This window comes from Herpailurus yagouaroundi, unplaced genomic scaffold (assembly GCF_014898765.1).
Source record: "Herpailurus yagouaroundi ecotype Mexico unplaced genomic scaffold, PumYag 161, whole genome shotgun sequence".
NCBI lineage: Eukaryota > Metazoa > Chordata > Mammalia > Carnivora > Felidae > Herpailurus > Herpailurus yagouaroundi.
The window spans coordinates 10,439,551-10,464,447 of record NW_024412402.1 but is presented as its reverse complement, the minus strand read 5'-3'; the positions used below and the strand labels follow the sequence as shown (position 1 = coordinate 10,464,447).

The 24,897-nt window shown below is 46.3% G+C and overlaps 1 protein-coding gene across 1 annotated transcript; it reads right to left on the bottom strand.

Annotated features, from left to right (window-relative positions):
* Nucleotides 1-62: 62 nt before the first annotated feature.
* Nucleotides 63-21,978, bottom strand: CD3E (CD3 epsilon subunit of T-cell receptor complex). The gene is made up of 10 exons (XM_040483179.1): nucleotides 21,879-21,978; nucleotides 11,658-11,860; nucleotides 11,432-11,544; nucleotides 9,508-9,528; nucleotides 7,232-7,249; nucleotides 4,081-4,110; nucleotides 3,395-3,613; nucleotides 2,188-2,355; nucleotides 1,625-1,671; nucleotides 63-740 (listed from the first exon to the last, which is right to left on the bottom strand). The coding sequence occupies exons 3-10, from the start codon at nucleotides 11,478-11,480 to the stop codon at nucleotides 684-686; spliced, it is 609 nt and encodes a 202-aa protein (XP_040339113.1). The 5' UTR covers nucleotides 11,481-11,544; nucleotides 11,658-11,860; nucleotides 21,879-21,978; the 3' UTR covers nucleotides 63-683.
* Nucleotides 21,979-24,897: the final 2,919 nt, after the last annotated feature.

The window sequence follows — 24,897 nt, the reverse complement described above, 5'->3', positions numbered from 1 at the left end:
CAGGGAGGACCTGAGGACACAAGGCAGCCTCCGAGGGCCTCCCAGAAAAGAGGGACAGAAACTCTTTCAGCCAAATACACTTTATTTCTTTTCTCTCTCAGCTGACAGGGAGCCTAGCACATTCACGCAGATGCAAATGACCATCCAGGGGCCTGCGGGGGGGAAGACGTGGGGGAGGGCCCAAAGGGCTGGTTCGGGGCCAGGGTCTGCGAACGGGGCAGGACCTCTGCCAAAGTTACCCGGTCCGTCCCCACAAAGGGTCACCCAAGAGAGAGCTGGGAAAAAGGAAAGGTAGATGGAATAGTTAGGGAAGGGGGCAACTTGTGTGCAGGAAAGGGGGGAAGTGAAGGGAGAAGGGGGCTCTCCTGCAGGGTAGGAAGGAACCGGTGATGGTGGGGGTGGGAATAACAGAAATAAATACCCAGACAGGGGCCGTCCAGGTTGGGGGGGGGGGTAGCCATGATGTTTCACAATAGTGAATAGTGCCTGTGCTATTCTAGGACCGAGCGCCAACAGAGAAGGCAGGATGGAAGGAGCCGGGGAGAAGGCTGCAGGGTGTGAGTTCTCCAGAAGGCAAAGGAGCCGTTCTCTTCCGGGGTCCAAGATTTACTCAGGGTACGGGGAACAGCAGGCCCCGGAGAAGCCAGACCTGGGCCTGTGGGAGGCAGCGTCCTCAAGAGCCGTCAGATGCCTCTCTGATTCAGGCCAGAATACAGATCCTGCTGGCCTTTCCGGATGGGCTGGGGGTAGAATAGAGAGGTGGTAGTCAGCAGGGTGGCAGGAGGTAGTTCCTCAGAAAGAAGGGCCCCTGAAGACCTAGCTTTAGTGCAATGGAAAGACTCTTGGACTAGGAGTCAGGAGGCAGGCTCCAGTTCTCACCTGAACCAGGCACCCACCCGTAACAGACTTGCCGCCTTTCGTAAACCTCAGCTTTCCCATCTCGAAAATGGGACTCTAAAGACCCACCTCTCAGGGCATTTGTCGGAATTCAGTGAAGTCACTCACGCATACGACAGTGAATATACCATGTGCTTGGCTGCTGCTCGATAAATAAATATTTGTCGAGCTCGTCCAGGCGTGCTATTCCAAATATTTAGCAACTGGTGGTGTGCACACCCACCCACCGGTCGGAACGGTCCTGCTGGGGGTCTGCCGCGCCAGACATTAACTCTCTAGCTGTCTGATCGGGAGGCAGCCTGGTGGGGGAGAGGCTGCGAGGTCTGGCGGTGCGTGGTTTGGGGCAGGGTGGGCAGGAAGCTTGCGGCTGTTGACCAGCGAAGTACTTTGATATTTCAACAACGGGTGTGACGGTACCGGTGCGTGCAGGTGGGACATCAGTCCCGAATGTGTCATGTTAGAACGTGCGGGTGTGGTCTCCCCCGTGCTAACGAATCAGCCACAGAAATAGGAGCGCTGTTTCCCTCCCCAGGCCATGGTTGTAGAAGCCACACGGCCTTGGAAATGGGCCTGCTCCATCATGAAGGAGGCACAGGCGGGCACAAGGCGGGTTGTCCTGGAGCTCTGAGTGAGGGGCTTCGAAGGGTCTGGAGGGCAAGACAGACGGTCCCACCTGTCGCCTTCTCCCCTAGAAAGCTCCCCTCCCCCCCCCCCCGTCCCTTGTTACCTCGTAGTCTGGATTGGGCACAGGTGGTGGTTTCTCCTTGTTTTGTCCTGCAGGGGAGGGGGTGGGGGAAGGATTAGTTTCCAGAGGGAACACCCGTCTCGTGGCAACGAGACCCAGAGCTGTTCTCTCGTCTCTGTCTCCTCTTTTTCCATCTTGGCCGTTCTTTCTCTTGCTTCCTTTCATCCCATCTCTAACGACCCCCACACTCTCTATCATGTTATGACTTTCCTCAGCTCAAAGTCCTTTCATGTGTCCTTTCCTACGGGTAAGGGAAAGGAGAAGGCGGGCGCCAGTATCCCAGAGTCTCTGTCCCCACAGACTGGGAGGGGAATCTGGTTACTCCAGAACACTCAGGCATTTGGGGAAGCCATCCTGTTAATAAACTTTTTGTACTTTTCTAGGACGGGAAAGAGAAGTGATCTGAGATGTGAACCCCTCTGTCCAGATGCTGGCCACACGGTGAATGTTCTATAGGAGCTGTCTTGACCTGGCTGTGGACTTGCCACCCTGGCTGGACTTTCCCTTTGGTGGGACTCTTTTCCGACTGAAGCCCGCGGTCTTACCCCTGGGCCTGCCGCCTGCACCTGGTCCTCGCATCATGGTCACGGAACTGGCCTTTTTATTCTTGCTCCAATAATATACCAGCAGCAGCAACCCCAGAGTGATACAGATATCAGCCATGACGATTGCGACCACTGCCATCGTATTCACCTCCACGCAGTTCTGACACACTGTGGGGGACAGGGGGAGGGGGAGAAGAAAAGAAATCACCGGGAAAAGAAGACACAGAACAGCAGACCCCAGCAAGGAACACATAAAGGCGATTTTCCCTTTCTTACTCTCACGCTTGCCGTGGCCGGAGCGGGACCTTCCAAAGTTTGTAACAATAAGCAAAGGAGGACGGTTATGGAGTCAGACAGTCCTGGGTTCAAGTCCCAGCTCCGCGCAACTTACTAGCTGTGAGGATTGTGAGAAGTGTTTTCAACTCTCAAAGGCTCTGTTTCCTTTTGTATAAAATGGGAATAAAATAGTACTTAACGCATATTGTTGTTGAGAGGGTTAGATGAAAAAAAAGTTCCTGGCAAGTGTTTGGTATATAGCCCTTGGAACTTAACAAGTGCTCAGAAAATGTTAGCTGTTATTACTATGCCCTAGTTTATGACGCTTTATTATTTGTGTATTTATTTATAAGTGTTTACTTATTTTTAAGAAAGAGAGAGAGAGAGAGAGAGGGAGCATGAGTGGGGGAGGGGCCAAGAAAGAGAGAGAGGGAGAGAGAGAGAGAGAGAGAGAGAGAGAGGGAATCCCAAGCAGGCTCTGAGCTGTCAGTGCAGATCCTGACTTGGGGCTCGATCTCACAAACCATGTGATCATGCCATGAGCCGAAATCAAGAATCGGGCGCTTAACCGACTGAGCCACCCAAGTGCCCCGACACTTTTTTATAGCAGCTTTGCGAATCTTTCTGAAGAATTTATCTCTGGATAAAGCATCAGCTGAACCCATATCTATGAGCCATAATTCTGGATTCAATAGCATGCAAACGATGCAATCCTGTCTCTTGGGAAGTTGTTGTTTCAGATCTAATGCTGGGTTCACCCAGATGATCCCACATTGGTGTTTAATCTAGATTTCAGAAAACTGTGTGGCCCCTAAGAGTCTCAGATTGAGGGTAAGAGAAACACAAAGATGCCAGGGGCCTGTGAGCTGAGTTAGGGGAAATAATTGAGAACACCCTCTTGAAGTGGTCCTTTCTAATGGTCCCATATTACCTCTTGCTTTCAGGTAGAGATAGTTCTTCTCTAGTGAGTTGCTTGTATAGCAGGCATAATAACCACTGTTTTCCATTTCTGAAAAATCATCCAGAAATAGCTGTTCTCCATATTCATTGGGCAAGAGGCCACCATTTTTTTCCCATTTTATTGATTCACTTCCCAAATCCTCAGGGCATGTCAGCACCACCGTGGTTCCAGAAATGGAGACTTTGTACCCTGGGAAATGGGAGAGGAGAGAAGGGAAATCAGAGGGAGAAACCAGTAAGATTTTGGCAAAGGCAAATTAGTCACGAAGAACCAACCAGATGCAGAAGGTCATTTGTCACCCAGGCCTTGGGTTTTCTTGTCAAAGGGGAAGTCTGTTGGCTACAGGACGTGAAGGAGGGAATCCGAAGGCAAAGGGGAACTGGACAACCTTTTTTTTTTTTTTTTGTAGTTTTTTTAGTGTTTATTTATTTTTGGGGGAGAGAGAGAGAGAGAGAGAGAGAGAGACAGAAAAGGGGAGGATGGAAGTAAAGGAAAGTCTAGAAAAAAGTCCCTTTGGGAATATTTCCAAAACGGGAGTTGGAAATGTGATACTGGAAGGACCTGAGTTCTTGGGGTTAATCTCTCCCGACCAATTCCTTCTCCTCTAGCCACCCACCAGCATCCTGAGGGCACCCATGAAAGACAGCTGAACTTACGTGCGGAGGCAGATGTCTGTGGAGATGGCTCTTCACCAGAACATGAGAAAAAGAAAGCACAGTAAGAAAATAACCTTGGCTTAAGTTTCAGTTGTAGACACAGATTTTCACGAGGGGCTAGATACTATCCCTCCAGAACCGCCAAAGAAGGCCCATCCTTTAGTGAGCCCCAAGCCTGGAAGGTAAGTTATGTACTCAGCGCACCAAGTATGCTCCTAGACATAGCTCGGATGCATCAGATGGAGGTTATACCGGCACGCGTTTCTAAATCCAGATCCACGGGAGTGCGGGAAGTCTTAAAACCCTAAAGGTGAAAAATTCTCAGTCTTCAAGCTCATTCTCCTGCCTTGGCGTGAACCATATTCTGGTTAGACACGAAAGGGTCTTCTCAGAGATAAAGACCTTCACTCGTCGTCAGGAGATCTCTGAGCCACTGATCCTTGGGCTTACCTATTTTTCATCATTCAGAAGTTCTCTCTTATGATCAACAGAATCCCTCATAGGAGATCAAACAGCCTTCTTATTCTCTACCACTTCCCTGTTATTGCCTTTAAATTGTGTAAAGGACGGCACTCCTTTTAAGGGAATGGTTCCTTCCATAAAAGGTGGCTTTATTTTGAACTATCTCCTGAGTATAATCAACTCTCAATTATTTTTGTTAGAGGGAGGCAGTATTGGTGCGGACAACGAAGAGCCGCTAGTATATATAATTTGGGGCCCAGGCACATTCCCCACAGCAGGCCATGTTGTCCTGGGAGGTGGGGCTGGGGCGCCTCTTTGTTTTCTGGAAGGTTTGTGGCCGGGACACAGGGCGGCACTAGGTTATGCTGAAGCCTGGATGTGGCAGCTGGAGGAGAGGAGAGGTGCTCAGAGACCGCTTTTTCTCTGTTGGGGGCTTTCTGCTATAGTAGGCTGTTAGGGACAGGGCGTTGGATTGAATCAGAAGCCCCGTGTTTGAATCTCAGATCTGCTTTAGGCTGTGTGACCCAGGGCAAGTCATTGAACTTCTCTGAGCCTCAGTTTATTCATCTGTGAAATGGAGATGAAACACCAACCTCACAGGGTATTTGTGAGTAGCTAATGGATTATGAGGGTGAAAATGAATGGCACATAGCAGATGCTTAAGAAAAATGTTAGTTACTTTCTTCCTTTCCTTCTTGGGGTCCTGCTACAATGGAGAACAGAACTGAGTTCTGACCCAGTTGCTCAGGCAGCTCTCCGGCTGAGATCGTGTAGGATGTAAACAAGTCATTCTCCAGATTTGTCTAGCTGCTAATAGTTGGGATTTGAGTATAATGACGTAGATAGTTGATACTATTTGGACTTAGAAATAATTTTTCAATACTATTCCTTAGAAATGTTATATAAACTAGAAATCATAAGTAAAATAATTTAAAAGTAAATAGACATTTCACTCTGCTTGGTGTTTGTTTGAAAAAGAAACGTAGAGGGGAGCCTGAGTGGCTCAGTCGGTTAAGCACCTGACTTCCGCTCAGGGCATGATCTCACGGTTCTTGAGTTCCAGCCCTATGTCGGGCTCTGTGCTGGCAGCTCGGAGCCTGGAGCCTGCTTCAGAATCTGTGATTCCCTCTCTGCCCCTCCCTGCCTCGTGCTCCGTCTCTCTCTCTCTCTCTCTCTCTCAAAAATAAATAGACATTATCTGCTGGCTCTCAGGATATCTGCCCTACTTAAAAGTCTACAGTTCTAAACTAATAATTCTAGATACACATTTTTTTTAATGTTTGTTTATTTTTGAGAGAGAGAGACAGAGACAGAGCATGAGAAGGGGAGGGGCAGAGAGAGAGGGAGACACAGAATCGGAAGCAGGCTCCAGGCTCTCAGCTGTCAGCACAGAGCCTGACCCGGGGCTCGAACTCACGGACCATGAGATCATGACTTGAGCCGAAGTCGGACGCTTAACTGACTGAACCACCCGGGAGCCCCTAGATACACAATGATTAAATAAAGGTATTTGGATTCCATTCCTTCTACCCCCTTTTCCCAAAACCAAACCAAAACCGAAACCAAAACCAAAACCAGAAACACCGAGCCTCATTTCTCTTATTTATTGTGGGCCTGACAGAAGCATTCTTAAGAAATCTGGGGGACAACCTGTGGCTTATTTTATGCTAAGTGTAACCTCTGTTGATTTAACAATAGGACATATGTTTATACATTGGAGTTGAAATAGAAAATTTAATGCAGATTAGCGTAAGAAATTTTACAAATTCTCTCTGGAGAAACCAACTCTAAAACTAGTTTCAGAGGTGAATAGTGTTCTATTTCAACTCCTTTTACCCCTCTAGTTTGTAGTTTTTATTGGTTCAGTTTAAATAACTTTGCAGGGCCCTACAAATTAATGATCCACACAAAGTATATATCTTAGAGGGAAACTAATCTTACTGCTCAGCAGTATGTTATACAGTGAATATTTGTGTCTTGGAATTTAAAAATTATGGAAGGTGATAGTATCATGAATGGTTTATAAATGTGTGCTGACTTGCTTATTTTAAGGGATCTTATCCACCAACAGGTCAGGAAAATGTATTTTAAAAATTTTTTTAATTAAAAAAAAATTTTTTTTTTAAATTTGAGAGGCCTTTTGAGGGGCGCCTGGGGGGCTCAGTCGGTGAAACGTCCGACTTCGGCTCAGGTCACGATCTCACGGTTCGTGGGTTCGGGCCCCGCGTGGGGCTCTGTGCTGACAGCTCCGAGCCTGGAGCCTGCTTTGGATTCTGTCTCCCTCTCTCTCTGCTTTTCCTCTGTTCACTCTCTCCCCCTCTCTCTCTCAAAAATTAATAAACATTAAAAAAAAAAATTAAAATGCCTTTTGAACATTTTTAAGCAATGGATTTAAACAACCACATAAAATAAATTACCACGTTTAAAAAAGAAATAAACATTAAAAAAATATAAAAAAATGAATTTGTGATTTATACAGAAACTCCCAGTGGCTTCTATCCACACTTCCCAGAATGTATGCTCAGGGATCCGTGACAGTTAGCAACAAACGCAGGCCCATCCGTCATAGATCCTACCGGTAGACCATTGTCGTTTTTCGTCTAGTAGTTCTGATTATTAATATGATTGTCCTCAATACCTTTCTGTCTCACGTTTGAAAAGAGGTCGTGTAGAGTGAAAATCCTCTTACCTGAAGGGTCTTCATTGTCTGAAAAGGAAATGATAAGCAATTGTTAGCTACCCTTGTATCCGCTACCAAGAACAGACCCTGTTCCCCTGGGTTAGGACCTTCTGGTACTAATGTAACACTGTGTGTTAACGCTACTCAAACAAAAAGAAAAGAAAAAGAAAAAGAAAAAGAAATGCATCCTTGGGCTGCATCAACAGGTCAGTCATGTTGATGACTGGTGAAATGATTATGGACAAGTTTATATTCATCTTTCAAATTCTCTATTGGAGCACCTGAATGGCTCAGTCGGTTAAGTGTCCGACTTCGGCTCAGGTCATGATCCCACAGTCCGTGAGTTCGAGCCCCACGTCAGGCTCTGTGCTGACAGCATGGAGCCTGGAGCCTGCTTTGGATTCTGTGTCTTCCTCTATCTCTGCCCTTCCCCCGCTCACACTCCGTCTCTGTCTCTCTCTCAAAAATAAATATTAAAAAAAAAATTCTCTATGGTATTAAAATGTAATTTTCCAGATTGAAAGAAAGAAAGAAAGAAAGAAAGAAAGAAAGAAAACAGTGGATCTCCAAATTCTTCATGGCTGTATAGGAAAAGTTGTTTTGGGCCCTACCTCCTACATTAAACAACTGATGGCGATTTACAAAAATAGATCCTAAGTAGTCATTTTGCAATAGCAAGTCATTACATCATACACCTTAAACTTACATTGTGTTATACGTCAATTATATCTCAATAAAGCTGGGGAAGAAAATGAAGCTCTGCATTGCACATAAATCGATGATAAAGAAAAATCAACTGTAAATGGCAACGGCATGCAGAAGAGATTAGTTATCCCGAAGCATGTCAGTGCTTTCGACATGCTCCATCTGTCAATAAGGTAACGTTAGGGGCGCCTGCGTGGCTTAGTCCGTTAAGCGTCTAACTCTGGCTCAGGTCATGATCTCAGGTCATGATCTCACAGTTCTTGAGTTCCAGCCCAGCGTCGGGCTCTGTGCTGACAGCTCAGAGCCTGGAGCCTGCTTTGGATTCTGTGTCTCCCTCTCTCTCTGCCCCTCCCCTGCTCATGCTGTCTGTCTCTCTTCTCTGTCTCCAAAATAAACATTGGGGCGCCTGGGTGGCGCAGTCGGTTAAGCGTCCGACTTCAGCCAGGTCACGATCTCGCGGTCCGGGAGTTCGAGCCCCGCGTCGGGCTCTGGGCTGATGGCTCGGAGCCTGGAGCCTGTTTCCGATTCTGTGTCTCCCTCTCTCTCTGCCCCTCTCCCATTCATGCTCTGTCTCTCTCTGTCCCCAAAATAAATAAACGTTGAAAAAAAAATTTAAAAAAAAACCAAAATAAACATTGAAAAATTAAAAAGAAATAAGGTAACATTAAAGCATGACAAAAAGAAAGACAGTGTTCTAAAAATATTACAAAAGAGGCAGTGTCATGGAATGTAGACGGGCACAGTGGCCACCTTTTACACAAAATTGCTTCAGGCAGCTCAGAGGAGCTGATTGAACAGAAAGGCTTCCGATATTGGGACATTCCTGACTCTACCTCTGTGATTGGGAAATAAGTTCCGGCCAGGCGTGCTCACACGCGTGTGCACACAAGAACGCACATACACACACACATTCAGAGCATTTGGACACGTGACTCTAAACCTGCACCCAGGTGCTGCCCCAGAGGCTTATTTGCCGCATGCCCGTGTATACGTTCCTATCCTCTACAAGATCCCACACCAAATATGAAGTGCAAACAAATGAAAACTTTCAGCACTTTCAACCTGAACGTCGCAAGTTTTTTCTTTCAAATAGTTACCATTGGGGCGCCTGGGTGGCTCAGTCGGTTAAAACGTTGATTTCAGCTCAGGTCATGCTCTCACAGTTCGTGGGTTCGAGCCCCTTGTTGGGCTCTGTGCTGACAGCTTGGAGCCTGGAGCCTGCTTTGGATTCTGCGTGTGTGTCTCTCTCTCTGCCCCTCCCCCGCTTGTGCTCTGTCTCTCTCTGTCTCTCTCTGTCTCTCAAAAATAAATAAATGTTAAAAAAAAAAATAACTAAAACTCATTTTTCCTGGGATCTCTGTTCCTTTCCTCTTGCTGTAAGTACCTCTGAACTGACCAAATAGTAAAAACTCCTTTAGTAGGTCTCTGTGGAAGCTCCTTATGTGTGTGTGTGGGGGGGGGGGGGGGAGGAGGGGGGGTGAGAAGTGAGGGGGTGGGGGTGGGGTCTAGCAAAAGCTCCTCTCATAAAACCAAAGGCTGCGGGGCTGATTGCATAACAAGGAAAGAAAGCATATTCTTACCTTCCTGCCCCCAAGCGCCAACTAGAAAACAAATAAGAAAAAAAAAAAAAGAAAAGAGTTAGTCAATGTTGCGGGTGCCTGAAATTCCAAGCAGAGCGAGTAATGTGGTCTGGTTTGGCCATGTCGGAACGACCCCTGGACCAGAGTCATACCTGTACCCCAGATAAGTGACATGTACTGCTGGGTACGGACCAGTGTCCAGTTCCTGGTCCATTGGGATGAAACAAAGCGAAGAAGCATCTAGCGTTAAACATGAACACTCAATATTTGACCAAGAGTTAGAAAAAGTTGAGACTCCTTTTCAGGCCACCAGGGAAATAGCAAACGAATTTTGCAGCCTAGCCTCCGTTTTTGAAAATCGGACTGTGGAAGAAAAACAAGCTTTTGTTTAGGTACGCACGTTGAGATTCTCGTTCCGTCTCTGGCTCCCGCTTGTCTGATGGTTCAGTTTTTCCATCTGTTTTCTGCTCGAGCCAGAGATGGAGATATTTGAAACTTCAATTACTCCTCCGTTAGAGCCTGTGTGTTGAAGACCCTGGTCACACTTCCACTGGGCTCCTCACTCAGCAATAACCTGGATTCATTACGATGACCAGCTTCCCTCGTGTTGTCTTTAAGTTCTCCGTGTACCCGGGCCTCCCTTTTTTTTTTTTACCAACAGCATCGAGTGAGACCCCTCCACCCACCCAGAGCCGACTGGGCACATTTTCGTGATGCCAGATCTTTAGGGATGCCCGGGACTTTGATACTTCATCTCGCTCTCTTTCCATCCCTCACTCCCACCCCCACCCCAGAAAGCATCGTTTATATTATAAGCCTTGAAGAAAATGCCTGCCCTCTCCTTGCAGGAGTCACGTCCTGCCCCTTGACACTCAAAACGTGTTCCTGGGACCGGCAGCAGACTTATAAACGCAAGAGCTTCCTCGAAAGGCAGAATGGCGATCCCCACTCTGGTCCTTACTGGAGCAGGAGCTCCAGAATCCCAGGTGATTTGTGTGAGCGTTCAAGCCTGAGAAACTCACAGTGAAGCAGGAAGTGGAGACACCATGGCTGTGGCTCTGAGATAGGAGCCCCAGCTCTGATAGCATTTTCTAGGCCTCTGAACTAAAGCCGTCGTGAACCATTTTGCATCACGTAGCCTTGAAGGCCACAGGCCTTCTAGACAGACAGTCCTGGCTTCCCGGGTCAGCTTTAGCACTGACTAGCCGTGCGGTTTTCAACAAAGCCATGTAACATCTCTGCACACCAGTTTCTTCATCTACAAAACAGGGGATGTAACCTTCGCCTTCCAAGATGAAGCTAAGAATTAAATTAGTTGATACATGTAAAGAAGTTTTCTTTAGGCAGTCTCTGGCACTTAATAAATGGCAACTTTTTTTTTTTTTTTTTTTTTTTTTTTAATCTTATCTCCTATGAGATGTGGAATTGCTCTCGGTCGTTTACCTGCCTATATTCTCCCTTGCTTCAAAAAGGACTAGATTAATCGAAAGTTCTTAGTCACCTGAAAAGGACTGAAAATTATGAGGTATGTTTTGTCTCAGAGACCAACCTTGCTGTACCCCCCCACCCCCCCCCACCCCAACGGTTCGGGTTCAGCTCTCTGCTCTTCTCATGTCTTTTGTGTTAGTTCTTAAAGGCTGGGTAGTTCACTGACGAACAAGCCTGTCCTTGGAGGCAGAGAGACTTCTTTGTTTTCTTCAATAGCTACGATCCCAAATGTTCCCTGAGTGGTGGCCCATGCATCCGTCCCATATCTCTTTCGTTAGGCTGCCGTCTTGGATCCCTAGCCTAACATAGCACAAATAGTTCCTTATACCTTCTGGTAAATGAGGCTCCCTTGGTACCACCGGGCATCACCAAGGGAGGCTGTGGGCCTTCCCACAGCCTGGAGAAATACGACCCTTTCTCATTTCATCCTACTTACCTGACAGGAGACAGAGTCCCAGAACTCTCCAGAGGCTTCCCGATGGCATCGTTCTCTCACCGGATGGACACTGAATTCTGCCTAAGAGGGTGGAGCCTGGTGGCTTAGTACTTCTGAAAAAGAAACCGGAGGACTTGTTCAACCCCCCCTGCTGCAGGTGAGGACCCTGAGGTCATTGTTCCCAGTGCCGGGATGATAAAGGGGGCCTCGTTAGGGGGAGACTCACCATTTTCTGAAGCAGGCACCCAAGGCTGGGAGGGGAGGCGAGTTAGAACCCCACACAGGAAGTGTGCAGGGGCCTCTGGGCCAGCGGGGTTCTACGTCACTTGGAAACGTTCGAGGCAGAGGCCGCCACCTGGGTTGGCTGGGGAGAGATGGGCCCCACATCTTCATCTTCCCATAGCACAAGCAAGAGCACTCTGGCCAAACCTGGGGGTGAAATAAAAAATACCTGCAATTTAACTGCCTGGGGCCTTGTCCCGCATTGGGACCCCCCCTTCTCAAATGCCCCCTCTCCCCAAATAAGCTGTGACAAGGAAGAAAGCGCTTAAAAAAAAAAAAAAAGGATTTAAAGTAATCTCTACCCCCAACATGGGGCTTGAACTTACAACCCTGAGATCAGAAGTTGCATGCTCCACCCACTCAGCCAGCCAGGTGCCACCCCCCTTGCTTTCTTTATGGTGTGTCTGCCACGGAACAGCAAAGGTGCAGACGTCTTATTGACAAAACCTGGCTTGGAACTACAAATTGGCTTAAAACCGTTTTTGGTGTTTCGTTTTGTTTGTTTTTTTTGGCCCATGATAGTGACAAAAATATTTTATTTTTTTAAATGTTTATTTATTTATTTTGAGAGAGATAAAGAGAGAGGGAGGGGCAGAGAGAGAAGGAAGAGAGAGAATCCCAAGCAGACCCCGCACTGTCGGTGCGGAGCCTGACGCGAAGCTCGATCCCACACACTGTGAGATCATGACCTGAGCCGAAATCAAGAGTTGGACGCTTCACCAACTGAGCCGCTCTGGTGCCCCTACAGAAATTTTTAAAAACACAACATTCAGTGTTGGGAAGAGTCCAGGGTGAGAGTCTCAAAATCTGCTGCTGCCAGATTGATACAGCCTTTATTTTTAAGCTTACATAAATCAAATGCTCATTATATGCCAGGCACTGTGCTCAGGGCTTTGCCAACACATCTCACTTAGTGCCCAAAACAACCCTCCAAGGTAGGTATTACTTTTATCCCCATCTTATACTTGAGCACACCGCGGCTCGGACGGGTCACCTAACCTGTTGAAGAGTACAGAGCTGGGACTCTACAAAACATGTTGGCAAAACTCACTTTGCAAATATATAATATCTATTAGGCTGTAGTTTTGTGCCGGGTCCTGGTAATGACAGCTGTTAACAGTCCTTGTGGATGTTAAGTGGACGATTTCGGGAGACTGATACTAAGAAAGAGGATATACAGGTGCCCTGGGGATGATAAGCGGGGGGGAGGCTGATACAGCTTGGGGGGCAGCGACGGTGTCCCTGAGGACGTGACATCCAAGCAGAAATCCGATGGGCCCCGTAAGAGTGAACCAGGCGGAGGGGAGGACGGGTTAATGTATTCCAGACGGAGCAGGCATGTTTGAGGCTCAGGTTAGGAAGAAAGGCCCATGTGAGAAACTAGAAGTCCAGAAGGCCGGTAACTGAGACAGTCAGAAGGTGTCAAGAAATGAGGTAGGACAACTCAGCAGGGACCACACGGGGAGGGATTTAGGAACCATGTTAAAAATTCTTAAGGATTATTCTAAGTGCAATGGGAAACAATTGAAAGGTTTAAATCAAAGAGCAACAGTATGAAATTCTTAGAACCTGGTTTTTTTTTTTTTTAAGCTTATTTATTTATTTTGAGAGAGAGAGAGTGAGTGAGCGCACGAGTGGGGAAGGGGCAGAGAGAGAGGGAGAGAGAGAATCCCAAGCAGGCTCTGCACGGTCAGCACAGAGCCCAACACAGGGGATCGAACTCACGAGCTGTGACATCATGACCTGAGCCAAAACAGAGAGTCGGTGGCTTAACCGACTGAGCCATCCAGGCGCCCCGATGGTGTCAACTTCTTTAAAAAAGTTTCGGGGCGCACGGCTGACTCAGTCAGTGGAAGGAACATGCGACTCTTGATCTCTGGGTTGTGGGTTCGAGTCCCACGTTGGGTGTAGAGATTACTTAAAAATAAAAATCTTGGGGCGCCTGGGTGGCTCAGTTGGATGAGTCCGACTTCGGCTCAGGTCATGATCTTGCGATTCGTGAGTTCGAGCTCCGCGTCGGGCTCTGTGCTGACAGCTCAGAGCCTGGAGCCTACTCCCGATTCTGTGTATCCCTCTCTCTCTCTCTGCCCCTGTCCCGCTCGTACTCTGTCTCTCTCTCTCAAAAATAAATAAAAACATTAAAAAAAAATTAAAAAAAAATCTTTGGGGCACCTGGGTGGCTCAATCAGTTAAGCCAACGACTCCTGATCTCAGCTTACGTCTTGATCTTGGGGTTGTGAGTTCTGGCCCTGCACCAGGCTCCATGCTGGGTGTCGAGCCTACTTAAAAACAAACAAACGAAAAAAAAAAACACAACTTAAAGAAAAGTTGGAGTGAAAAAAGGTTTTAATGACAGAATTAATACATGCACATGTTACAAAGAACGAAGGGCACGGAAGGGTACATAACGACAGCCTCCTACCCCACCTCGCCTCAGCCCTATTCCTCTCCCTAGAGAAAACCACTTTTAACTTTGTGAACTGTTTTCTTCTTGTGGTTATCTTCTTATCTCTGAACGTGCACCGTCATCATTGGGGTTCTCTGGGAAGCCAACTCTGAGATGGAGACTTGTGTGCGGGAGGCCCACTGAGGGGGCACAGGAAGAAGGGGCACTAAGTCACGGTAGCAACAGAGAGCTCGGCCAATCCCACAGGGAGTTCTCAGGCTGGGACGACCTCTCCGGACGGTCCCGAATTGAGGCACCAGGCCCATCATCTAGTCTTGGATGCGAACTCTTTCTAGAAAGGGGGTAAGAACTTGGCCAAGGCGGCTGCTCCTGCTGAGGACAATGCCCCGCCCGTGGAGAAGCTCAGCCGAGGGCCCTCAGGGGACACAACGCCAGCAGCTGGGGGGATGAGCAGTCCTCAAGGGGGAGCCTGGGCAGCACCACATGGCACGACACAGTTCACCCCTTGCTGTGGAATAATTTCACCCTATCCTTAAACAACCATTTCAGGACTCTGCTTGATCTCTTTTCCCGGAGAAGCTTATAAATGGCAAGTTAGTGGGACAAATTGTGGTCCCACTCTACCGCAGTTCTGGGGCCCCACCTGGTAGTCATCTCCCTCCTTTGTTACCTGTATTCTGGATTGCTCCCAGCCTCGGCTAGCACTTCTGCTAACCTACGGGAAGACTTAGCTTGAGGAGTCTGAGCCCCAAGAGTCTGGTCGCCTGGCCTTTTCAGGCAGTGAACCTCTCCATTTTGTATGTATTCTCCTGTTCCCTGCAGCCTTGATTCCTCCTGATGATAAAGAGAGATTCCTTCTGCTGGGAGAGTGAATCATTTTTTTTTTTTCTTTAAAGTAAGCTCTATGCCCAATGTGGGGCTTGAACTCACAACCCTGAGATCAAGAGTCACATGCTCTACTGACTGATCCAGCCAGGCGCTCCAAGAGAATCTTTTTTTTTTTTTTTGCCTCCCAGTCTCTTGGCCATGGTAGGGAACAGGTATAGCTTAGTTTATTTTTTTATTTTTTTATTTTTTTTTGTTTTTTTTTTTTCAACGTTCATCCATTTTTGGGACAGAGAGAGACAGAGCATGAACGGGCGAGGGGCAGAGAGAGAGGGAGACACAGAATCGGAAACAGGCTCCAGGCTCCGAGCCATCAGCCCAGAGCCCGACGTGGGGCTCGAACTCACGGACCGCGAGATCGTGACCTGGCTGAAGTCGGACGCTTAACCGACTGCGCCACCCAGGCGCCCCAGGTATAGCTTAGTTTAATGGAACTCTTGCTGGGTACCATGATGGAAGCATCCTGCTTCTGGAAACCATGGCCTCTAGAAACTCAGAGTCTAGAGTTACGGGGACAGGAAGCACGAATTCCCTGAATGGTTCACTGGGAGTAATGGTAAGCACAAATACTGTTATTTCCAACCCTTAGTTCCTGGATGCATGGATTCTACCTCCTGGGGACAAAGTACCAATGGATCCTATGGTCACGTGTTCATATACCTTTGTTATAAAGTAGGTCCCATGCGGGGCGCCTGGGTGGCTCAGTCGGTTAGGCGGCCGGCTTCAGCTCAGGCCATGATCTCATGATCCGTGAGTTCGAGCCCCCCGCATCGGGCTCTGTGTTGACAGCTCAGAGCCTGGAGCCTGCTTCCAGTTCTGTGTCTCCCTCTCTCTCTGCCCCTCTCCCACTCATGCTCTGTCTCTCTTTCTCTCAAAAATGAATAAACGTTACAGAAATTAAAAAAATAAACAAATCGAGTAGGTCCCATGGTCCCTAGTGATGCTACGCAGAATCTAATGCTGATGGATCCGCCAATATGTGAACTCGTGGATGGTGAGCTTTGCAGGCAAGAAAGTCAAATCCCCGCCCAGAACATGTACCAACTCCTATGAAATGAATCAAGTCCTTTCCAGGTTTCGTCTGGAGGGGATCCAATGTAATTAACTGGCCAAGAAGGGACTCCTTGGTTTCCTCTAGGGAGGGTACCACACAGGAGGCTCAGCATTGGACTGTTTCAGCAGCAACAAAATCTACACCAGCCTTGGTGGGAGCCCACACTGTTGTACCTAAGTACAGCCTTTACCGCTGCTGCCATAGCTATGTTTATAACTCCCAACGTTGCTGTTCTGGGATGGCCAAGGGCAGAGGCCACGGGTTAGCCAAGGCTAGCCAAGAGGCTAGCTGGCCAAGCCATTTTCTTCTACTTTGTGTGATAGTGCCCTTCCATGATGGATGTTCTCTGGTGGGTGTCATATGACACAAAGACCTTCACATTTGATGATCCCATGGGTCCATATACACGTGCCTTACTCCCTTGCCCCCAAGCTTCTAATCTTACTCGTTCTTGTCCCCTGACCAATAAATTAAGCCACTTTTCACTGTCCACGAATCTCTATATATTCTAATACCAGGCCACTTCTCTCTCCACATGAAGTGGATGACCATGGACAGTGCCAGAAGTTCTGTCCTTTGGGAGGATTTCCCCTCACTACTGTCTCTCAAGGCCCACTTCCGAGTGGGCATTCAGGGCTGTAACTGTTCATTTCGGCTTGCATCCCCATGCCGAGCTGACATCTGCCCTACCCTACTGTCCCTCGTTTATCTATCTCCCTCGTGCCATTGGAATTCCATAGTACGGAGATGGCCCGAAATCCTCAACCTCTTCCCACAATGCTTTTCTCCATACTGCCTATCTTGCAGAAAGCTTGGCTCTTCTCCTTCCCTCCTCAGGACACTTCCTTTCTTGCTCTTTCTCCAAATGCTATAGGACAAGAATAAAAAGTCTGACTCCTCGCTCTTCATGATCTCTTCCAGCCCATTGTATCTCCACTCTCCTGCACAAACCCCTTGCGGAGATGCTGTTGGTGTCTATGCCACATCCCCCTGGCCCATCTGTGACTTCAGTGGCAGCTCTGTGGTCACTTCTGATGCACACTGATGTGGTGTCCCCTCAAAAGCCTGTGCAGGCAGGCGTGAGCCTGAATGAACAGGAAAGAGTAGGGACTTGCTGCCCCCAGAGGCAGCCCTGATCTAATGGGAGAGGACACAGTGGATCCCGTCCCCGGCCTTCTATCAGTCAGAAGATTGATTCATTTCTGAAATGCATTCTACGTGGCTCCTCAGAGGGTCTCCTAAGAGACTTTGAGCTGCAGGTGACTGGAGCAGTAACTAGCTTACTAAAACATTCTTCATCTGCTCTTTTTTTCTTTTTTAATTTTTTGATGTTTATTTATTTTTTAGAGAGAATGAGCGAGAGAGAGAGAAAGAGAGAGAGAGAGAGAGAGAGAGAGAGTGGGGGAGAGACAGAGAGAGAAAGAGACACAGAATCCGACGCAGGCTCCAGGCTCTGAGCTGTCAGCACAGAGCCCGACGCGGGGCTCGAACTCACGAACCGTGAGATCATGACCTGAGCCGAAGTCGAACGCTTAACCGACTGAGCCACCCAGGCGCCCCTGATCTCCCCTTTCTCGCTTACTGTCCCTGCAACCTCATTTTGGCTTGGTAGGATCAATTCCCTAATAAACCGCAAGTGTCTAAGTCCTGCCTCTGGCTTTCTCCCCCTCCTCTTTCGAGGGTTTGCCAACCTACCTCTCCAGCATTCCTTCCCGTTTGCTAGTGACTTATACACCAGGTTGGCACTTTTTTCCTCTGCCCTCAATTTTTGAGTAAAACCCGATAAGCCATCCTTCCCACTCTGGCTTCACACATCCTTGACTTCCTCAGTTTCTACGGCCTTTTATCCCCACTCCGCCTCAGGTAATTGCCAAGACACGCTGACTTGGTCATCACCGGTATCTCTCCACATCTGAAATCCCAAGCTTTCGAGCTTTTTATTTGTCCTTTGTGCTGTCTGCAAAACATCCCATTGGCCAGAGTACTGTTATTTATTTGACCAGTCCTCTACTGGTAGTCGTTTGGGTTTTACACACCTTTTGTTGTTGCAATGCTGCAACAAAATTCACATACACCTATCGCTTTCAGCAAGTATATCTGTAGGATAAGCTCCAAGAGGAGAGATTGCCGGACCAAAGGCTATGTGCAGCTAAATTTTGGCAGATATTTTCAAAATTGCCCTCCCCAAAAGGGGTACCAGTTTATACTCTATCAGTGTATCAATGTTGTTTTTCATCATATTTTTGTGAATGCTGGGAGTTTTTCTCTCTTAAAAATTTTATTTGTATTTTAAAAATGGATGTATATTTTCATCTAAATAACACAGCTGTCATATTAGCACTGCAAGGCTTATAACGAAAACCAATAATCTCCTGCCTGCCTCTTCCACCCCTTAAACCATTTGGAGTTGATTTTTTTTTAATGCTTATTTATTTATTTTTGACAGAGAGAGGGAGAGAGAGAGCGAGAGAGCGAGAGCACAATAAGGGGAGGGGCAGAGAGAGAGAGAGGGAGACATAGAATCCAAAGCAGGCTCTGGGCTTCCAGCTCTCAGCGCAGAGCCCAACGTGGGGTTCGAACTCATGAACTGTGAGATCATGACCTGAGCCAAAGTTGGCCACTTAGCTGACTGAGCTACGCAGGTGACCCTGGAGTTGATTTTTGGATCTGATACAACTAGAAATTCTTTTTTTTTTTTAATTTTTTTTTCAACGTTTATTTATTTTTGGGACAGAGAGAGACAGAGCATGAACGGGGGAGGGGTAGAGAGAGAGGGAGCCACAGAATCAGAAACAGGCTCCAGGCTCTGAGCCATCAGCCCAGAGCCTGATGCGAGCCTGACGCGGGGCTCGAACTCACGGACCGCGAGATCGTGACCTGGCTGAAGTCGGACGCTTAACCGACTGCGCCACCCAGGCACCCCTAGAAATTCAATTTCATTTTTTCCCGTATGGCATTTTCCCAACGTCCATACTGTTGTCTTCTCTTTCCCCAATCTTCTGAAGCGCCACTTGTATTATATATCAAAGTGTCATATGTGTAAAGGTCTAACTAATGGCCTCTGCATTGTTCCATCTCTACGTCAGTCCCACACCGTCTCAATTTTTATAGCTTTGTAATAAAGTTTGATATCTGATCGAGTACGTTCTGTACCCTCATCTTTCTTGTTGGAAGTGTCTTGGCTATTCCTGGCTTCCTACTTCTCCATACAAATGCTAGAATCATCTTCACAATTTCATTCAAAGCTGCTGAGGGGGCTCCTGGGTGGCTCAGTCAGTTGAGTGTCTGACTTCAGCTCAGGTCATGATCTCGCGGTTCAGGGGTTCAAGCCCAGCGCCAGGCTCTGTGCTGACAGTGCAGAGACTGCTTGGGATTCTCTCTCTCTCTGACTCCTCCCCCCCCCCGCCCCCCCCCCCCCCCCCCCCCGTCAAAAATAAATAAATGTAAAAAGAAAACTGCTGAGATTTTGTTAGAAAATGGAATAAACTTAATTTGGGGAGAATTAATATCTTTATGATGTTAAGTCTTTGGTTACATGGACATGATATAGTTTTGGTAAAGTAAAAAAATCATGTCATCTGCAAACAATTACAGCTTTATTTCCTCTTTTTCGTTCTGTAAGCCTCTAATTTCTTACTCGTGTCATACAGTTCTATGTAGGGCCTCTGATGCGACAGTAAATAAAAGTGAGGACATCAGGCCATATTCTCAATTCTTAATTTAGGAATGAATCTCCTATTTCCCCACTTAGGATAATATTTGCTGTAAGATTTTAATAGATCCTCTTTATCAGGTTAAGGAACACCCTAGGGTTTCAATTTACAAAAAGAGTTTTTAATCCTGAATAGGCAAGGAAGGGACTTTATCCAATGCTTTCTCTGCTTCTATTGAGATGTTCCTATGGTTTTTCTCTTAATCTGTTTTTGTGGTCAATTACATTTATAGATTTTCTAATATTAAACATTGCTGTATAACTATTTGGTAGTGGTGATTTTTTCTTTCTTCCTGTCTTCACCTGGTTAGATTCGTTTTGCTAATATTTTTTTAAAATTAAAAAAAAAATTTTGAGACAGAGAGAGACAGAGCATGAGCAGGGGAGGGGCAGAGAGAGGGGGAGACACAGAATCTGAAGCAGGCTCCAGGCTCTGAGCTGCCGGCACAGAGCCCGATGCGGGGCTCGAACTCCCGGAGTGTGAGATCGTGACCTGAGCTGAAGTCGGACGCCTAACCGACTGAGCCACCCACGTGCCCCTCGATTTGCTAATATTTTGTGTAGGATTTTTGTTTCTGTTTTCATGAGTGAAATAAGCTTGATATTTCTATGTTATGTCTTTATCTGATGCATCAGGTTATGCTAGCCTCAAAGAATGCATTGAATAGTATCTTATTTCTTCAGTATTCTAGAAGAAGTTAGCTTTTTCTGGCATGTTAATTTGTTTAGCACTCATTCACTTATTGTTCAACTTCTAAAGTTTTGTTCCGCTTCCTATGTGCTGCTGTCCTCTTATTCTCCTTGTCTTTTATGCGTGTATGCCATTTTAGCAGGGTTTCAGACGTTGAAGATCAGTGTTTGTTCTGTTTTTCACGTTTCATCCCAAATCTGGTATCTCTCTTTCCTTTCTCATTATGCATTTATCTGTAAAGTTTGGCTACCTGAGGGTTGGTTATAGTAAAGAGTAGGTTCAGGTCTGAGCCTGCATGTTTAACTTTAAATTATTCATTTTAATAGATGACCTAATGGGGCGCCTGGGTGGCTCAGTCGGTTAAGCGTCCGACTTCAGCCAGGTCACGATCTCGCGGTCCGTGAGTTCGAGCCCCGCGTCGGGCTCTGGGCTGATGGCTCGGAGCCTGGAGCCTGTTTCCGATTCTGTGTCTCCCTCTCTCTCTGCCCCTCCCCCGTTCATGCTCTGTCTCTCTCTGTCCCAAAAATAAATAAACGTTAAAAAAAAAATTAAAAAAAAAATAGATGACCTAAGAAGGCTTTATGTACCATAAGATGGTATATAATTCAAAAGATAATTTACCAACCCAGGAGCAATGCACGCTCTCAGTACGCAGACCGTAGCTTCGAGTACTATTTCCCACTAAAAGTAACCCGGAATCCTTGGAGAATTACGGATGATTTCAGGTCTGGGGCAAGAAGTGTACGAGATCAGCCTGGAACATCTTGTCATGGGTCAGAAGGATTAGCATGTGAGAAATTACCGTGATGCTTTGATAGCCCTTTACCATACTATATAACAAGCGATTCCAGAGATCACAGAACAGTATGGCTCATAGGCAAAATTAAGATCCTTGGGTCATTTGGCTTATTAAATCAAGGAAAAACATTTAGTGAAAAGCCGTGGAAAAGAGGTGGGGAAGGTTCACCCCCCTAGGATAGGGTGCACATCAGTGGCAGAAGGACCTGAATCCTGTGTTCTACGGTGTTCATAAATCCTATCTTACTCTCTGCTGCACCAGCCCGTTACAGGGACTGGAGTTGTGGATGAGCAAGGGGCCTCAGCAGATTGATGGTGACCGGGCCCCAAACGCTCTCGCCCTTGATGAGGTTCAGGACCTGCTACCCCAACTATGACACCTTGGCATAGTGAACGCTTTGAGCTGAAGGGATCTGAGAAAATGGCAAAGGCAAGATCACTCTGATCTTTCCCCTTCCTTCTCCCCTGAGACAGACCATAAATTCCTTGTAAGGGGTGCCTTCCCTGTGCCTGCAGGAAAGGAGTACCCTTATCTCAGCCTCAAGAGGAATCCGAACAAACAGTCCTTGCTAAGGTTCCGCTCTGTTTACTACAATTACCTCATACTCCTCTACTTACCTTTCCTTGACAAGCGTCCACTCTTCATCCAACGTTGCGTCAAATACTCAGGTCTGTCTTGGAGTTTTCGTTTCCTTGCGAAGGCTCCTGTGTCACGTAAAACTCATAGTAAATGAACTTGCAGGGTTTTCTCCTGTCATTCTGTCTTTGTCAGTTCGGGGAGAAGAAAGCTTTTCCTCTCCTACACTCTGTTGTGGGAATGCAAGGGCAGGAATTCCAGGCAATAGCTGGAGCTTGCAAATTACCATGATGGGAGCTACAGGTTTTATATGTAAACCTCAGGCAGAGGACGCAGTGACAGGATAGGTGTCACAAAGAGATAGCCGAGGTAAGATCTTATACATGTTGAGTGTCTCACACACATTTGGAGTTTTGTGTGGCTAGTGAATATCCAGTGCCGAGTTAGCTTGACCATCTCTTCCCAGATCAGCAGACATCTGTTTTACTCGTCAAGGTCTAACTTGTTTCACAAGCCACTTGCTTCCACACTTAATTTCATCTGTCGTCTTTGTTTGTTTCCTTCTCTTATTTTCTATAGCAGACTTGAATATTCTTTTTTTTTTCATGTTTATTTATCTTTGAGAGAGAGTGAGAGAGGGAGCAGGGGAGGGGCAGAGAGAGAGAGGGAGACAGAGGATCCGAAGCAGGCTCTGTGCTGACAGCAGAGAGAGACCATGGTGGGGCTTGAACCCATGAACCGTGAGATCAGGACCTGAGCCGAAGTCGGATGCTTAGTTGACTACACCCAGTTGCCCCACATATTCTTTTTTTTTTTTGAGTTTATTTATTTATTTTGAGAGAGAGAGAGAGACCGAGAGAGAGGGAGAGAGAAAGAATCCCAACCAGGCTCTGTGCTGTCTGTGCCGAGCCCTACTCGGTGCTCAAACTCACGAACTGTGAGATCATGACCTGAGTTGAAATCAAGAGTGTGATGCTCAACTGACTGAGCCCCCCCGGGTGCCCCAGACTTGAATATTCTTAATATTCTTAAATAATACAACAAACACATATTACAAGGATTCAGGAGCCAATTTGAAGAGGGTCCCACTGCTCAAAGATGGGAAAATTTGAAAATCCATAAGGATAATAATTATAATGTGTGAACTGCATCAAACATGTTTAATGACACGAGTTTGTAATGACACTACAAATAAACACAAACAAAAATAAATCTTTAACTGGTAACCATTGGATGATATCAGTGAACTAACTCATTATGCTCAAATTGGGTCTTTCCTATATGAACTATTCCATTGGGCAACTATTTAGTACATGAGGAAGTTTCTTTTCCTAGCCAGTAAATGAAACAGGAATGATAGAATTAGAATATCGCCATTTTGCAATACCAAATGAATGAATAGATCTAAGCACTGGGCATCAAAGGCTGTTAATATCACAAAAAAAGACAACCACACGTTATGTACCTCTTGAAGGAAGAACACAACCCCACAGGACAGGTAGTCTTGGATACAAAAAGTCCACTGTGAATCTGAATGAGCCCCAGTGTAGTTAAGGTCATCGGCTGTTGGGTGTGGCCAGCATCAGCTGACAACTTGTTAGATATGCAAATTTTCAGGACTGCATCAGACCAGAGTCAGACACTCTGAAGGTGGGGCCCAGCAATCTGTTTCAACAAGCCTTTCAGAGGATTCTGATACCTTTGGGAACGACTGAGACTCACTGCTTTAAACACAATACCAATTTATAGGAAATACCAAGGAACATATTACACAACATGATGGTGATTGCAGGCAAAAAAAAATCCAGACTGTGGAAAACGTTATCAGACAAATGACCCAGTTTCTTTACATTTAAATCGTAAGAAAATAAAAGAAGAGATGAAGGGCAACCTATGTTTTAAAAGAGACTTGGGGGGGGGTGCCCCGGTGGCTCAGTCGGATCAGGTTATGAGTTCGAGCCCCGCATTAGGCTGTCTGCTGTCAGCACAGAGCCTGCTTTGGAGCCTCTTTCCCCCACCACCTCTTCCCCTGACCTCCTCACTTGCACTCTCTCTCTCAAAAATAAATAAACACTAAAAAATGTTAAAAAAAAAAAAAAAAAAGAAAGAGACTTGGGGAACATACGGACCAATGGCAAATTTTGGATCTGATTTGGATAATTCAAATAAACAAACTGTGAATTTTCAAATAACGTTTATGAGATAATTGGAAACTTTAACATTGGATATTTCATATTTAGGAAATGTTAATTCTTTTTAGGCATGATGATGGTTTTGAAGCTACATTTATTGGTGAAATGATGTCTTCAATTTGTTCAAAATAATATTGGATGGGTGGGTGAGGGTACAAATGGAAAAAGGTTGACCATGGGTTGACGATAAGTGGGCTTTTTTGTTATTTTGTTTTACTATTTACTATTTGTTATACTATTTTGTGTAATTTTGCATATGTTTGAAAATCGTCATCGTTAAAGCTTAAAGAAAGAACTGCCTTTGCCTTTGGGGGTCTTTGTGGGAACCCATGGGAAGAATTTTGGGTTTAGATACAGAATCCCCAGAATGAGCCCTAGTTCTAGCCCATTTATTTTGTAGCAGGAGTGAGGTGGGTAGCTGGGTAAATCGCTTCATATCTGTTATCCTCATTTTCTTCATCTGTAAAATAAAGTGGTGAGAATTACATGATGTGTTCAAATGCTTTGCACAAAGCTTTGCAAAGGTTCTAGTATCCACAGACTGAGTTCTATGAAGCCAGATATGGCATCTTCTTTTTAAAAAAAAATTTTTTTTATGTCTTTATTTTGAGAGAGGGGCAGAGCACGAGTGTGGGAGGGGCAGAGAGAAAGGGAGACATAGAATTCAAAGCAGGCTCCAGGCTCTGAGCTGTCAGCACAGAGCCCAACACGGGGCTCGAACTCAGGAGCCCTGAAATCATGACCTGAGCTGAAGTCGTATGCTCAGCTGACTGAGCCACCTAGGTGCCCCTGGCATCTTCTAATATATATATATTTCATATATATATATATTTCATATATATATTTCATATATATATATTTCATATAT

What these genes read in the sequence shown, in the direction of transcription:
- CD3E (XM_040483179.1), bottom strand. Translation starts at nt 11,480, where the DNA reads ATGCCATCGGGAAGCCTCTGGAGAGTTCTGGGACTCTGTCTCCTGTCA. An exon ending in ACAGACATCTGCCTCCGCAC is followed by an intron (nt 3,614 to 4,080) that starts GTAAGTTCAGCT and finishes CCCATTTCCCAG; the next exon opens with GGTACAAAGTCTCCATTTCT. An exon ending in TGCCCAATCCAGACTACGAG is followed by an intron (nt 741 to 1,624) that starts GTAACAAGGGAC and finishes TTCTACCCCCAG; the next exon opens with CCCATCCGGAAAGGCCAGCA.